The sequence below is a fragment of the Papio anubis genome, chromosome 6 (assembly GCF_008728515.1).
Source record: "Papio anubis isolate 15944 chromosome 6, Panubis1.0, whole genome shotgun sequence".
In the NCBI taxonomy this organism is placed as follows: Eukaryota; Metazoa; Chordata; class Mammalia; order Primates; family Cercopithecidae; genus Papio; species Papio anubis.
In genome coordinates, this window is record NC_044981.1 from 41,460,135 (window position 1) to 41,476,068 (window position 15,934).

The window sequence follows — 15,934 nt, forward strand, 5'->3', positions numbered from 1 at the left end:
GAAGCCCGGCCCTGCCTCAGAGCAGAGGCCCCTCTGGCCCTAAGTGCATACCTCCTGGTATATCCTTTTGCTCATGAAGGTCCAGGGGGCCTCTTGAAGAGGTGAGGGGCCCAATCGCCTCATTAAGCATGTCTGCAGAGAGCCCTGAGAGCGCCAGCAGACTCTCCACAGAGACTGCCTTCAGAGAACAGATGGGAGACATTCAGGGCCTCCCCAAGGAGTGGAGAGAAGAGGATAGAGGGAAGAAGCAGAGGGAGTCAAGGTTTCAGGAAGAGAGGCACGTGGACCACCTTCAGGTCGTTGAGATACAGCAGTAGCCACATCTGCACGGTGGACACATGCAGGGTCTGGTTCCCAAACTGCAGCTCAGCCCAGCCCAGCCACGTCCACTGCAGTCGCCTCTGTGAGCCTTGCTCGAGGGCAGGATGGCTCTGACCTGGTGAGGTACCAGGAAGGGGGAGGGAGACAAAGAGCAGGGGAAAGGAGGGAGTTGGTGTTGGAGGGAGGGTGCATGCTGGTCAAGCTTTGTTGATCTCTACAGGGCGTGTGACCCCAGCATTTATGGACACTGGAGCTCCTGGTCTGAGCTTCCAGATCTCGGCCTTCTCTGGGCCTGCCTCCATGGAGAGCCTCAGGTATCTGGGAGCTATCCTATGCCTAGCCTGATGCCAGGCAGGTTCTCATCAGTGCCTTCGAGGATTGCCCCGTGTGGAGACAAAACCATGAAGGGAGGAAGGACTGAGGCTCTTATCAAGCTGGAATATTGTGACAGGAAACAATGTCTCCCCTATTAGGGGGCTCCCTGACCACAGGTCTGAGCCTCTTCCCCCTCCTGTGTTGCTGCCAGCTCAGGGATCAGCCCCCAGTGGGGAGTTTAGGATGACAGGTGACTGACCAGGAAGGAGCCAGACACTCCTTCCTGAGTGGCCTCAGGTGCCTCCTGCCTCCATCCTCCCTGTCACCCACAAAGAGATTCCCAGGTCTTATTTTAAAACAGAAAAGACAATGATCTGGGGATCAGGTATCTGACAGCACCTGCCACCCTCAGCCACCAAGCTCCTGCCCTTTCTTCTCAAAACCACTGTTTTTCCCATGGCCTAGGGAATTCTTATCCCTAAAGACTCTCTCTCCCTGAATCTATAAAAACAAAAATTAAAAATTTAAATTAAAAGACCAACTCTTTTTTTTTTTTTTTTTTGAGATGGAGTCTCACTGTCACCCAGGCTAGAGTGTAGTGGCACGATCTTGGCTCACTGCAACCTCCACTTGTGGGTTGAAGTGATTCTCCTGCCTCAGCCTCCCGAGTAGCTGGGACTACAGGCATGCACCACCACACTCAGCTAATTTTTGTATTTTTAGTAGAGACGAGGTTTCACCATGTTGGCTAGGCTGGTCTCGAACTCCTGACCTCAAGTGATCCACCCACCTCGGCCTCCCAAAGTGTTGGGATTACAGGCGTGAGCCCTGTGCCCAGCTACAGACCATCTCTTTTCACATCAAGCCTCCCAACATCAGGGTCTGCCCCCAACTCCAGGTCCTTTCCTAGTAGCCCACCCTCTCCCCAGTCCCCTCTGCCTGGCTACTCACTCTTGTTGTAGAAGTTGGAGTATCTGTTCAAAGTGCCCCTCAGGTAGGAGGGCAGGCAGGTTCTGGGGTTCAGTGTGTGGCAGATTGAGGCAACAGGCCAGCAGTGTCGGGACAGGACAAGCACAGACACTTCTGGCATTGCCCCTTCATAGTAGAGGTCCTCATTCTCCTCCTCTTCCTCCTCTCCCTCTGTCACATCCACCGCTGCTGCTGCCCCAGCTCCCTCTTCCTTCTCGCTCTTGTACTCCTTGCCACTGGCCCTATGGCCCACCTGAAGGAGCACAGGGTTCCCAGATGCCATGGCCTCCTCCAGTCTGCTCCACGCCCATCTTCCCTCTACCTTCTCATTTGCTCATCCCTTCCAAGGCACTCACCTGTATTTTCTTCTCTGTATCCTCCAGCTTTAGGAGTTCCTGATCCAGCCGCTGGAGCTGGTAGACGTGGAACTGGCGCTGTAGCTCCTTAGAGGTGCTCAGGCTCTGCAACATCTGCTGGGGGAGGCGGTTGGGGAAGCAGGGACCAATCTGCTCCAGCACGGCCCCCTCCAGCCAGCTCGAGACCACGCCCAGGAGACGGTCCGCCATGTAGTGCCTACAGTGCATGCAGCCCGGGCCAAGCCTCAGTGTGGGCACCAGTGTGGCCCAGCCTCCCATTCCAAGGCTCCACCCTGGCTCTATCCCAGACTTCCAGGCCCATGAGCTGGCTCTTCCACCATCATCCTGCCTCCCGCCAGCTCCCGCTCCTTAGGTCCACACTCACTGGTAATAATGCTCAAAGGTGGTGGCTATCTCCAGGCCGGAGAAAATCAGGACAGCTTGCAGGCACTGCTGCAGCTGTGCCAGCCTCTCCATTTCCTGGGCTCCACCAATCCGGCTGCCCTGGATCTGCTGGTCAATGTGCCGGGCGAACTGCTCACTCACCTGAGCAATGGCAGAGCACAGGAAAGCCATCAACAAGCAAGCAGAGCAGGTGAGTGGGGAGGAGGGACGAGGGTCTGGAAAGTAGATATGAATGCTGGCAGCTTCCTAAGGTGGTTGATGCTTTCATACAACTATTATATACGATCATTAACCATTGTACAAATTAGCAATATTAACAATTATGGAAAGTGTCTTTTCACATTGTGTCTAAAAATTCAAACTAATAATAATCATTCAAAATGAGAAAATAAGGCCAGGCGCACTTCACGCCTGTAATTCCAGCACTTTGGGAGGCCAAGACAGGCAGATGGCTTGAGCCCAGGAGTTGGAGACCAGCCTGGGCAACATGGCAAAACCCCATCTCTACTAAAAATACGAAAAAAATTAGCTGGGCATGGTGGCACACGCCTATGGTCCTAGCTACCCAGGAGGCTGAGAGGACCACCTGAGCCCAAGAAGTTGAAGCTGCAGTGAGCTGTGACTGCACCACTGCACCCCAGTCTGGGAGAGAGTAAGACCCTGTCAAGAAAGAAGGAAAGAAAGAGAAAGAAAAGAAAGAGAGAGAGGGAGAGAAAAAAAAAAGAAAGGAGAGAGAGAAAAAGAAGGAAGGAAAGGGGAAGGGAAAGGAGTGGTGGCTCATGCCTGTAATCCTAGCACTTTGGGAGGCCGAGGTGGGTAGATCACGAGGTCAGGAGTTCGAGACCAGCCTGACCAACGTGGTGAAACTCTTGTCTCTATTAAAAATACAAAAATTGGCCAGGCTAATTTTTGTGGTGGCCTGTGCCTATAATCCCAGCTACTTGGGAGGCTGAGGCAGAAGAATTGCTTGAACCCGGGAGGTGGAGGTTGTGCTGAGCCAAGATTGAGCCTAGTTACTGATAAACTAGGACTGGAGGCTACACAAGGAGCCTCATGCTCCTGCTGCTCTTTACCCTGCTTTCCAGGGTGCTGCTTGCATTTTAGTTCATCAATTGTGGTTTTTGTTTTGTTTTGTTTTTGAGATGAGTCTAGCCCTGTCACCCAGGCTGGAGTGCAGTGGTGCAATCTCGGCTAACTGCAATCTCTACCTCTGGGTTCAAACAATTCTCCTGCCTCAGCCTCCCAAGTAGCTGGGACTACAGGCATGTGCCACCATGCCTGGCTAATTTTTGTAATTTTAGTAGAGATAGGGTTTGGTCATGTTGGCCAGGCTGGCCTCAAACTCCTGACCTCAGGTGATCTGCCTGCCTCAGCCTCCCAAAGTGCTGGGATTACAAGCGTGAGCCACCACACCTGGCCACTATTTATTTTTTAAACTTCTTTTTTTTTTTTGAGACCGAGTCTTGTTCTGTCACCCAAGCTGGAGTGCAGTGGCGTGATCTTGGCTCACTGCAACCTCCGCCTCCCAGGTTCAAGCGATTCTCCTGTCTTGCCCTCCTGAGTAGCTGGGACTTCAGGTGTGTGCCACCACACCCAGCTGATTTTTTAAATTTTTAGTAGAGACAGGTTTCACCATGTTAGCCAGGAGGGTCTCGATCTCCTGACCTCGTGATCCACCCACCTTGGCCTCCCAAAGTGCTGGGATTACAGGCGTGAGCCACTACACCCAGCCAATTTTTTAAGCTTCTTATAACATGGCTATATACTAACATATGTTCATCATAGAATGGGAATGGAAGGGTGGGTCATTTGGAGGAGGCGAGGAAGGAAGAGTTTGTAGGAAGAGACCCAAGGATGCAGCAAGGGTGGAGGCTTACATGGGCAGCTTTGAGAAAAGGGAGCTTCAGCAAGGCTCCCGCACAGCCATTCTGCAGCGCCAGCAAGAAGGCTGCCCGTGGCCCAAACAGTTCAGAGCTCGAGTTCTGCAGAATATTAAATTGCTCACAGTAGCGTGGCACAAAGTCATCATCCCGCCAGGATGAGGTCAGAAAATTGTTCACCTGGAAGGAAGGGGCAGGAGCATGAAGACACAACCCAACATGCCACCATTTTGGTGTCCCCTCTCTCCCCCAGGCCCGCTCCTGCCCACCTGCTTCTCCACCACGGCTTGCCAACAGCGCGTCAGGTTTCTCATGATGCTGCTTGGAAGGCCCCGGGTAGCCAAGGAGCTCCAGTCATGGCTTCTGTTTCTGCCCTCTGTGGAGATCAAGAAAGTGGCAGAGGCAAGGAGTGGGCAGCCCCTCCACTCCAGTCGCTATCCAAGGGGGTGCCCTGAGGCCTTTCCTGACATGCTGCCACCCAAAGTGATGTTCATGGATGGAGGTGACACAAACCTGGAAGATGAACAGGCTGAGCCAACAGGAGGGGAAGGATGGGGATGGACAGAAGTCTGTGGTGTACACGTGGGGCCCAGGAAAATGCTCCTGACTAGAGCTCCCCACCTGAATCCCCACTACTCACTGGGCCGAGGAGTGGCCGCCACAGGAGGGGGTGCCTCGCAGGGCTCGACATGCACCAGCAGGTGAGTGAGACGGCGCACCCGCGAGAAGAAAGCTGGGCCGCGGCTCTGGGGGTTGAAGACAGCTTCCTGACACTCCAGGTACTGTTCCAGCAGCCAACCCAGGGGGCTAACGCCATCCTCATCTAGAGGGTGAGAAAGACAAACCAAGGCACAGCCATGTCTGCAGGGAAGTGGGAGAGGTTGGGCTGAACAGGAGTGTGGAGATAGAGCAACTGGATGAAATGATACAAGGGAGGGGCCAGGTAGGGTGGTTTATGCCTATAATCCCAGCACTTTGGGAGGTTGAAATGAGAGGATCGCTTGAGGCCAGGAGTTTGAGCCCGGCCTGGTCATCTTTAAAAATAATAAATAAACAGGCTGGGCACAGTGGCTTACGCCTGTAATCCCAGCACTTTGGGAGGCCGAGACGGGCGGATCACAAGGTCAGGAGATCGAGACCATCCTGGCTAACACGGTGAAACCCCGTCTCTACTAAAAATACAAAAATAAGCCAGACGTGGTGGCAGGCGCCTGTAATCCCAGCTACTTGGGAGGCTGAGGCCAGAGAATGGCATGAACCTGGGAGGAGGAGTTTGCAGTGAGCCGAGATCACACCACTGCACTCCAGCCTGGGCGACAGAGTGAGACTCCATCTCAAAAAAATAATAATAATAAATAAAAATAATAAACATTAAAAAAATAGAAAAGGCCAGGCGCAGTGGCACATGCCTATAATCCCAGCACTTTGGGAGGCTGAGGTGGGCGGATCACCTGAGGTCAGGAGTTCGAGATCAGCCTCACAACATGGAGAAACTCCATCTCTACTAAAAAATATAAGATCAGCTAGGTGTGGGTTGGGCGCGGTGGCTCATGCCTGTAATCCTAGCACTTTGTGAGACTGAGGCGGGTGGATCACCTGAGGTTGGGGGTTCAAGACCAGCCTGACCAACATGGAGAAACCCCATCTCTACTAAAAATCCAAAATTAGCCGGGCATGGTGGCCCATGCCTGTAATCCCAGCTATTCGGGAGGCTGATGCAGGAGAACTGCTTAACCCTGGAGGCGGAGGTTGCAGTGAGCTGAGATGGCGCCATTGCACTCCAGCCTAGGCAATAAGAGCGAAACACTGTCTGAAAAAAATAAAATAAAATAAAATAAAATAAGCCAGGCATGGTGGCACATGCCTGTAATCCCAGCTACTCAGGAGGCTGAGGCAAGAGAATTGCTTGAACCCGGGAGGCAGAGGTTGCGGTGAGCTGAGATCGCGCCATTGCACTCCAGCCTGGGTAACAAGAGTGAAACTCTGTCTCAAAAAAAAAAAAAAAAAAAAAAAAAAAGATATGAAAAGAATGATAAGGGAGTGGGTAACAAGGTACCTTCTGCACTTATGGTGTCAGCTGATACTTGAGAGACATAGGAAAGGGGGCAGCCCCTGGGCTATGAGAAGACGGCACTGGGATTACAAATGCAGGTGCCAAAAGGGCCAGAACATAATCCAGGTGGTTCTAGGGTAGAGCAAGAAGGAGCTAATTAGTGGAGCCAAGCCCTGAGATAGTAATGGGTCCAGGTGTCAGGATGGTTACCAGGGGAGGTGATGTTCTGCACCACGGGGCTGACCAGGGCCTCCCAGCAGGTCTTGCCCAGAGCTTGGGCAGCCTCGTCGTCAGGGAGGAAGCGGTCAGCAAAATTCTGCTCCTGGCGCAGGGCCCCGTTCAGTCTGGGGGTGAGAATGGAGGAGGAAGGTGTCAGAGGCTTGAGGTGTGTGTTATCTCGGTGTCCACCCTGCCTAAGACTGCCAGTTAACCTCTAGCACCCAAACTGAAGGCCCCCCTGGTACTTCAAAACTGCCCTGTGCTAACTAGTATATCCTATTCCCAGCCCACTGGAGAAATTTCTTCTCTTTATCCTTTCTTCCCCTCCCACAGCTCAGAACACTCCAGCCCCCTCCCCACGCATATTAAACCTCCATCTCATGGCTTAAATGGACCCCTGCCTGCCAGCTATTTGCAATAGCCTTACCTTTCCCACAGGCACAGGCATACACGCACACTCTCACACACCTAGAACTCAGGTGCAGGAGGCTCCTGCGGTCCTCTGCCATGTCCTGGCTCCAGGCCTGCGCCCGAACCATGTAGAAGAGGCGTGTGTGACGACAGAGTTGCTCCCGGAACACTGGCCAGAACGTGGGCTTGGGGCCTAGGATCTCTAACCCCCGAATGCGCGTATCAATGCCACCCTGAAACACACACAGGACTATCTTCACTCGCCCCACACGCTCCTTGGGATGGGCTGGGGTCAGCTACGCCCTCGAACCTCACACCTGGAGCTGCTTGAGACCCAGGCTGGTCCTCTGGCTCAAGATCTGCCCGTTTATGGGGCTCAGAGCCCCCTACCCAGGGCCACACCCCACATCCCTAGCCCCACCTGCTGGCAGCGCTTTATGCGGATCTGGATGATGGGCCAGAAGCGGGTCAGGTTCTCCAGGAGGATCACCCGGCTGGCAGAGGGCATCACATTCACCTGACAGGGGGGCAGAGAAGGCTGTCACCTCTACACGTGCAGATGGGAGTGCTGAGCCAAGTTGGCTCTAGGCTCCAGTCCCCTCACTTGTTTCCTTCCCTTCCCCAGCCCTGGGATGTGTAGGGTCCTGAAAAAGCTATCCTCATTGTCCACCCTCACTGTTTGGGGCCTGGTGGCACAAGCACAGGGATAAAGGACACTACTTTCTGTGGGGCTCAAGACAGGTGGGAGTAGAAAAAAGTAGGATAGGGCCAGATCGAAGCAGGAGGGCAGATCCTGTGAGGAGTGGGGTAATGGCTAATGGCCCTGGGGCCCTACCGAGTTGAGTTCCGTGTGAAGAGAGCTAGCGCTATCACCCCCACACACCACCACTCGGGCCGGCATGTAGCTTGAGTCCTCGCTAGCCACAAGCAGAGTCAGTTGCCTGGGAGTGGGGAGGAAAAACCATTTGGAACTTGTAGACAGGGCCCATGGCCAAGTCCAGGGGGGTGGCGCGTCCCCCAAAACACAGGGGCGTCACAGGAAAGCGTAGGTGTGTGGCAAAGCACATGCATGGGAGCGTTACCTGATGAGGACGCCCTGGTGCATGTGCAGGGTGATGTAGTGGGAGCCGGCGCTGCCGCTGGACTCCCAGTAGGTCTTGGGGTTGTGGTCCGTCAGCTTGCTGGCCCGGTGTGGGTTGGAGGACACCTCCACCTTCTCCCAGCACTTGTCCTCCTTCACTTCCACACTGGAGCCTGGGGGTAAGTGGGAATGGGTGGTGGTCACAGCCAGGTAGGGTGTAAAGGGGAAACAAACATAGGTATGGAGCGGTAGAGCAACAGGGCAACAGGCACGAACCCTGGCATAAGTATCTGAGGAACACATCAAAGAAAGGGATGTTGATGGACCGGTGGGTTCGTCTGTGGTCTTCAATCTGGCCCAGCACCATCTGCAGCCAGAACATCAGAGAGAAGGGGCACGGGGGCAGGAGGAACACAGAGAGACACATGGAAACATGGATGAAGGAGAGACCAAGCAGCAGTGGGACTTCCTCTACAGCACCAGCAGAGCAGGCCCAGATGGGGAAGAGGGGCAGGGAAACAAATATCCCAGGGTCACTAGAGTCACCTGTTGTTCCCAGCCATGGGAACACAGCCCTTACCCGCCACTGCTGGGGTTTCATATTCTGATGCTGCTCTGAGCCCACAAGCTCCCCTTCCTCCTGACCTGGATGCAGCCTCCCAGGATGTTGGTGATGAGTTTGCGGTAGAGGTGGGCATGCTTCTCACACTTGAACACCATGTCCCGCAGCTCCTGAGCCAGCTCCAGCTTTCCCAGGTGCTTTTCCAGGGCCTTGGAGATGGCGTCTCTTGCTCCCAGCTGATTCAGCACCACGGCATAGTCCCTGCTCACTGAGGTCAGGCGGTGCAGGAAGAAAATCAGTTCCTGGAGCACCTGGGTGGGGACATAAAGGAGGAGATGAATGAAGACAGGGCGAGGGCTGCAAGGGCATCTGCAGTAGCAGGTACCCACTGTGTACTGGGTGCTGGGGGTGCTACAGTGAGCAAGGCAGAGTGAGGAAATGAAAAGACAGGGATGGGGAGACACAAGAGCCAGGTGGTTAGAGAACTGAAGACAAACCAAAATGGAAAAGGGCACAAGATGCCCTGCTACTCTAGGGTTCTAGGCTGCTGATTATATTGACAAAAACTGCAGAGAGCATCCTGGGTTCTTTCATCCAGGCCCCACCGTCCCAAAAAACAGTTGTAGGGCTGTATTTTGAGATGTTCAGGCGCAGACACCTGGATGGCTGGGAAGGGACTGACAGGGACTGGGTTTGTGTGTATACCCAATGAGCCTGCCTTAGAAAGTAAATTCTACGTAACAGCCAAAAATACAGCCACACTGCAAACACCTACTGTCACCATGACCCTAGTTCTCTGAGCCCTTCTGAAGCCTTCTGTGCCCAGGACTTCTCTGTAGCTTTTGCAGGGGACTCTGGTATGTGATGGGCCTTCTGCATCCTTCATCCCCCTTTCTCCCACAGGACCAGCCAAAAATGGAGCTACTGAAGCTCTTAATGTTCTATGTAATAATATCTCCATATCCTTTTGTGTAAAAAAGAGAGTGGCAAGATCACACATTTGGGTTTGCTTATATTTGCATAAGGGAACATGGGAATGATACATAAATTAATACAAGTAATTACCAGTAAGGGGTGTGTGGGGGACACTGGGAGAACAGGGATTTGGGTGAGAGCAAGAATTCTCAGTGTATACCTTGTTAGAGCGTTTTGATTTGTGAACCATGTGAATGTATTACCTATTTAAAAAAAATAAAATTCAATTTTAAAAGCAAAACTCAAACTAAGAGCCCAAAGGCTCTATCACACCCTCCAGAGCCTTGCCCAGTGGGTGTGCCTTGCCAGTGGCTGCCTTTATCCTCTCCCCCAGCCTCTCCCCAGAGCAAGGCAGGGGTACCTCTCGATCAGTGTTTGGGGACCGCAGGCAGGCCATGCAGGCATCCACGGCCTCGTGCCAGGGGAGCAGCAGTGCCTCAGGGAAGTCTACCAGCTGCTTCAGGATTCTGGGGGCAGAGAAATGTGCAGCCAGCCTCATAGACCCCCTTTGCCCTCAGAGATCCCACCTGTCACCACGCTCTTACCTCAGCACAGTCAGGTGCAGGGCCCTGTTAGTCTCTGGAGTGTCCAGGCTCTGCATCAGTGCCAGGAAGGGCTGGGGCTGCCGCTGCAGCTGCAGCAGGAGTGGCTTGACCTTGTTCTCCTGCGTCCCCTCCGAGCTGAGGGCTTGCTCTAGATCCAGGAGGATTTTCCCAGCTGGACCATAATCCTCCACGAGATGCTGCAGGGGAGTGTTGGGACTCTGAGATGGGGGTTCTTTTGCTACAGGAAGAGGAGAGTCACAGGAATTGGCCATTGTTAGTAATGTGAAGGCTCAGAAATAGATTCATAACTCTCAATCTTTTTCTCTTAATTTCTCCTAAAAAATGTTTTAAATTTTTTAACCCCCGCCCTGCCCCGCAAAAGTTAGGTTTGGGGATCTAATCTCTTAATGTCCTTGTAAGACAGCTTTATGACAAATTTTATTATTTATTTATTTATTTATTTATTTTTTGAGATGGAGTCTCGCTCTGTCGCCCAGGCTGGAGTGCAGTGGTGCCGTCTCGGCTCACTGCAACCTCCGCCTCCTGGGTTCACACCATTCTCCTGCCTCAACCTACCAAGTAGCTGGGACTACAGGCGCCCACCACCATGCCCGGCTAATTTTTTTTTTGTATTTTTAGTAGAGATGAGATTTCACCATGCTAAGCAGGATGGTCTCAATCTCCTGACCTCATGATCCGCCCGCCTAGGCCTCCCAAAGAGCTTGGATTACAGGTATGAGCCACCGCACCTGGCCTTTATATTCTTAAAATAGCAAAGCAGCTTCATCTGCAAACAGGAGAGCACTTCTCTTTATTTCAAAGCATGGAGTATATTTCTCTACAAGAAAAAAAGCTAAATGTGGGGGCTTTTATAAGTCTTCAAAATTATCTTGCAATTTTCTAACTTTACATCCTTCTTCATTCTTTGAGGGAACAGAGTGCCCGCTTCTCCATTTGTTGCTTCTAAGTTGCAGATTCTAAGGTGGCATCACTTCCAGAAAGGATTGCATAAAAATCAGCACAGACATCTCTCCTGTGCTAATGCCCTGAAGGTGTGTCGGCTCAGCTGCTGTGTCTGGCACCCACCTTCCACTTTGGCTGCATCTTCTGAGTCCTTAACCTGGGCCTGAGCTTGCAGGAGGACATCTTGTTGGGCTTCTAGAAGGGATGGGTAGGCTGGGTGCCCTGCTAGGGCTTCAGGCCCATACTTCTTGTAGACACGGCAGTTGATCAGGTCCCTGAGGGCACTGTCATTGAGTCGCTGTGGCAGAGTCAGCAGCAAGTCCTGGGCCAATTCTATGGGTACGGCCAGTTCAGCTAGGATCTCATCATCCAGAATCTGCCATCAAGGAGAAGCTCTCATTGCAGACAGCCCTGCCGGCACAGAGGACCCAGGGAGCACTTGGTAGAGGTGGGGCTCTCTCTGCACACATACCCTCCATCCTGATCTCCTCAGCTGGCAGCTGGCTCCTCCCAAACAGCTCACCAGCCTCTCCCACCTCTGAAAATTCCAGACCCCTCCTCTGCAGCCCCTTCCACTCTCTGACCTCCACTTTTCATCCTGAGCCTTTCAAATGCTCTATACAGTCCAGCCCTTGCAATAGAGCCCTCCAACCTCTGAGTGCCTCCAGGCTGGCTCTACCTCCCCATCTAGGTTCTCCTGGAGGATCTGGAGAACCTCCTGATGGTCAGGTCCATCCAGCTTCTTGATGAAGAAGAGGAGTTCCCACCACTCAGCCAGGGTCAGGTGTTCACACTCCTCAGTGTCCTCATCCTCAGGCAGCACATAAGGCACAGCATAGAGTTCTGTCATGGGCCTCCAGCGCCAAGCGGGCAGGGCTGTGGAAATGGGCCGAGGGGCACAGGGATGTCACTAGCAACTGAGCAGGACCACCGTTACCCTGCTCAGAGCTGACCCTTGCTTCCTCCCTGAGCTCACCTCTACCCAGGACTCTACTGGCCACCGCCCCTTGGTACTCATCAGTCTCAACCATGTCCTCAATGTCTTCCTCAAAGCCCAAGATCTCCAGCATGTGCCAGTGCACCCAATAGGTGCGGCCTGTTAACTCCCACAATACCTGGAGGATAGGGAAAGAAAGAGAGGGAAGGGGAAGGGAGGACTCACTAATGACTGGCTGTGGCCCAGTACTGAGGACTTATAGCCCTCAGGGTGACCACCTGGCCAGGTTTTAGAAAAACCTTCATATAACAAAACAGCAGCATATAGAGAATACACACACACACACACACATACACACATACAAAGGATGCCCTCTCCTTTGGGGGATGGGCCTGTCTCTCCTCTCACCCTATCTTTCATGGCTTATGCCCCCACACTTCCTTCTGGCCATCTCCCTGACCCTGACCTTTGGAGGAGTCTGGCTATATCAGTTTCTTCCTGTGTGAGTCTTCTTGACTTCACAGCCTCCTAAACCCAGATTTTTCCAGCTCTCAGAAGGGCCCACCTCTCAACTACTGACTCTTTTTCACCATCCCAATCTTATAGAAAGCTTTCTCTTTGGGTGGCCTGCTGGAGCCCCCTGTATGGAAGTCCCAACTCTGCCCCACCCCAAATAGACCCCTAACAGTGTCCCACCACCATATGCCACTCACCTGCACAGGAGGCACGCCGCTGTTGCTCTGCCGAAACTCACCCTCATCCCCGGCACTGATCTCCTCATAATCATCCAGCATCCGCACTCGCATCCCCGGCTGCAGTGTGTCCCGCACATACAAGGCATAGGTATTGCCACTTGCGAACTCAGAACGAGGGCGAAAACGTCTTGACCTCCTGAAGGAGGGCTGAGCCTGGGCAGTGGGGAACCCTGGGCTCACATCTGCCAGCTGAGGCTGGAAGATGGAACCGGGGGACCGTGCTGAGCTCCTTGGTCTGTCTGTGGCCTGGTCCCAGCGCATGGCTTGCACCAGCTCCGAGATCAGGGTGCCCATGGCCATACTGAACTCCAGCTCCAGTTGACCCCTCTTCCCACTCAACTCCTCAGGAGCAGAAGTGTTCTGGGCTCCTGGCTCCGCAGCACTGTTGTTCAGCTGATCCAGGAGCGAGGTGACATGCAAATACCGCTTCACCAGGGAGAAGAGCACCCTTCCTGGGACCTGTGGGATACAACCTTTGGCCTACATCCACCTTGTCCCAGTTTAAGACCCTCTCTCCATACCATCCTCTGTAGATAGGTGCAAAGGCCTGGTCCCTAGATCTTGTTCACAAGCTCCCCCCACCTTACACCCCTAAAGGTTACCTGTGGTAGCTGAATGCCCTCGAAAGACATGGGATGTTCAGAGAGTGTGGCCTGTGCAAACAGTGCTAGCAGAGCACAGCGGCTGTCAAAATCCAGGTGTTTCTCAATGGCTTCTTGTTGGCTCAGTGACAGAAGGATTTGAGTCCGGGTCCCTGTAACCCATATCCCAATTAGTAACTTCTCCCTAATCTCACCCTTCCTAGAAATCTTAGACCCTCTATTCTTTCAATCTAATCCTTTTGCCACCACACAATGGGAAAGAACTGATTTGCTTCAAAAGCTAAAATTTGACAACTTATATACATACACACACGCACATAAACACCATCTACAATAGTCTAAACTGTAAATTCTTCCTTTGCATAAAAAGCAACTAATTAATATGAGGTTATTGAAGATAGTCTTTCCTCTTTTGGCAGATAACCCCCACCCTCACTCCCATTCCCACCTCCTTTTCTTCCAACTCTTAAGAGAAGGGCAACAGAATCATTTACGTACTGATGAGATCAGAGGCTCCTGCCACAGTGTCCTGTGAGTCCCTGAGCCGACCCAGCCCTTCTGCTTTCCCTTCCTCCCCACACTGCCCCTCACCAGCATCATGGGAGGACAGGGCTTGTATCATCCGGCCTGCGCTCCAGCGAATCTGATAATCGGGACTACTCAACATGTGCATGAGCAAGTCCAGGACTCTTGGGTCCTTGAATACCCCAGTGAGGGGCTCGATGCTGGCATAGGCGCTGAGCACGTGGACAGTGTGAAGTAGAGGAGCAGGAGGGATGGTGCCCACACACTCCTCCAGCTGCCGAAGGGCTCTCTGAATGAGGGACTTCACATCGGTTTCCATCTCCTCCAGCACAGATTTGTCCAGGGCCCCAACCTCCCCTGCAGACTCCTGGGAGGGCCCGATGACCTGGCCATCCTCGCCCAGCATCTTGTGGCAGTTGGCATAGATCTCATCCTTGGACATCCACAGCAGGATGTGCTCAGCCTTGCAGTCCACTTGGCCAGAGCCCCCATCACCCTCATCGCCACGCCGCAGGATGAGCCAACGGATCTGGTACTCAGGATGCCCATCATGGCCCACTCGCTGGCGGATCAGCTCATCAGGATAGGCATGTAAGCCAGGCCCCAGGGGCACCCTGAATTCCCTGTAGCGGAGTTCCCCCACCATCCTGGCACCTGGAGCACACAAGGAAAAGAGAACAGACAAGCTAGAGTAAGGAGAGGTCAGAAAATCAAAGACATCCAGGAGGTGGGGAAGCAAATGGCAACAGCTGTCAGGCGGGGTGGGGTAAAGCCAGGCCCAGGAGTTGCATGCTGCACGCTGAGTCGGGGCAGGCCTAAGCAGAGAACACTGGGGTGTTTTGTTGTGAAATAACACAAAATTTGGGGGCTAAAAGGAAGGTCCCCAAGACCCTGAGGCCTGGAGTAGGTTGGTTTGGAACAGTGGGCAGACTAGTGGGGGCAGGCAGGGCAGCCTTGGAGTTACAAGTGAATCCCAAGGCCTTGGAACAGGCAGCTACCCTGGGGATATGTGAAGCCCAGAGGGGTATGTTTGGGAGGGAGATCGTGAGTGTGTGTGGAAAGGGGTGCTGTCTCTAAGGATTGGAGCATGGGAGTGTGAGACCCAAGTTAAGAGTCCCGAGATCGCAGAGTTAAGAGACCTGAGAACTGGTGGTGGAGTGGGAGGGCAAGGCGCGATGGACTGGGAGGAGGCACTGGTGGGTTGGAGGCGCCTCTGACTGGAGCGACTGGAGCAACTGGAACAAAAGGGCTAGTTGGGGCGCCGCGAGACCCAGGGCAGGGTGCACAGACAAGGTAGGTGAGGGGCGCGAGGCTTGGGGGACCGAGGTTGGAGACCCGAGAAGCCAGGGGCGCGCGGTAAAGTGGGGGAGGGGGGATTAGGCCCCATAAACTAGAACCCCGAGGCACGGTAGGATGGGGAACCGAGGTTGGGTGAGCGCAAGGCTCGATGGGCAAGTGGGCAGGAGAGGAGCAAGGGGCCGCGGCGGGGCTCTGGCCACCTCAGAAGTCCACCGGGGTCCTGGCGCGAGGCCTGTCCTTCACAGAGCAAGGGACGCGGCACAGATGCTGGCGGCGACTCGGGCCCCACCTGGGCCCCGCGAGGGGGTCGAGACGGAGAGACAGGAAGGGGCGTGCCTCTGCGGAACAGAGCGGCAGCCGCCTGGGTCGGCAGCCACTGGGGCAGGGTGGAGCCTGGTCCCTGCCAGCGTCTCCGCCAGCCAAAAGCCACGGCTTATTTCCGCCGGACCCAGCGGAAGGCTAGGGGCCCTGGGAAAGGGCCGGGGAGGAGCCGCGGATGCCACCTTGGCGACGCAGCACCTCCTCCTCTGCGCCGCCCTTTCCTCTTCCTTTTGTCCTCCCTCCTGCGGAAGTGCCCACCCTGTTTCCCAGTCACAACTGGAAAAGGCTTGGACGTCATTTATTTCCACCCCCGGCTCCATTACCTGTAAGGGAATTGGGGTGGGGACAGACCCAGTGTCCTGTACTTTCTTTTCCTCCCACACTTTTTACTTCTTTTCCCCACGTTCAGTCTGTACCATCCCCTCCCGCAAAAAACCAGT

General features: G+C 53.8%; 1 protein-coding gene across 8 annotated transcripts in view; it reads right to left on the reverse strand.

Moving 5' to 3' along the window:
• Window positions 1-15,929, reverse strand: part of CUL7 (cullin 7) — a 16,827-nt gene extending 898 nt beyond the window's left edge. Inside the window, exons 1-25 of one of the 8 annotated variants that reach the window (XM_021937303.2) lie at window positions 15,374-15,565; window positions 15,014-15,109; window positions 13,848-14,528; window positions 13,350-13,501; window positions 12,706-13,206; window positions 12,032-12,170; window positions 11,708-11,931; window positions 11,179-11,431; window positions 10,093-10,330; window positions 9,909-10,014; window positions 8,656-8,883; window positions 8,287-8,377; window positions 8,012-8,183; window positions 7,765-7,870; window positions 7,351-7,446; window positions 6,987-7,162; window positions 6,510-6,643; window positions 4,887-5,069; window positions 4,516-4,622; window positions 4,244-4,426; window positions 2,347-2,507; window positions 1,962-2,178; window positions 1,588-1,858; window positions 291-436; window positions 52-178 (exon numbers count right to left, since the gene is read on the reverse strand). In XM_021937303.2, the coding sequence (XP_021792995.1) occupies window positions 52-178; window positions 291-436; window positions 1,588-1,858; window positions 1,962-2,178; window positions 2,347-2,507; window positions 4,244-4,426; window positions 4,516-4,622; window positions 4,887-5,069; window positions 6,510-6,643; window positions 6,987-7,162; window positions 7,351-7,446; window positions 7,765-7,870; window positions 8,012-8,183; window positions 8,287-8,377; window positions 8,656-8,883; window positions 9,909-10,014; window positions 10,093-10,330; window positions 11,179-11,431; window positions 11,708-11,931; window positions 12,032-12,170; window positions 12,706-13,206; window positions 13,350-13,501; window positions 13,848-14,520 (4,684 nt within the window). In that variant the 5' untranslated portion in view covers window positions 14,521-14,528; window positions 15,014-15,109; window positions 15,374-15,565. Of the gene's footprint in view, window positions 1-51; window positions 179-290; window positions 437-1,587; window positions 1,859-1,961; window positions 2,179-2,346; window positions 2,508-4,243; window positions 4,427-4,515; window positions 4,623-4,886; window positions 5,070-6,509; window positions 6,644-6,986; window positions 7,163-7,350; window positions 7,447-7,764; window positions 7,871-8,011; window positions 8,184-8,286; window positions 8,378-8,655; window positions 8,884-9,908; window positions 10,015-10,092; window positions 10,331-11,178; window positions 11,432-11,707; window positions 11,932-12,031; window positions 12,171-12,705; window positions 13,207-13,349; window positions 13,502-13,847; window positions 14,529-15,013; window positions 15,110-15,373 lie in introns of all 8 variants that reach the window. The other 7 variants (XM_009205209.4, XM_021937300.2, XM_009205207.4 and 4 more) reach the window with 7 other exon arrangements.
• Window positions 15,930-15,934: the final 5 nt, after the last annotated feature.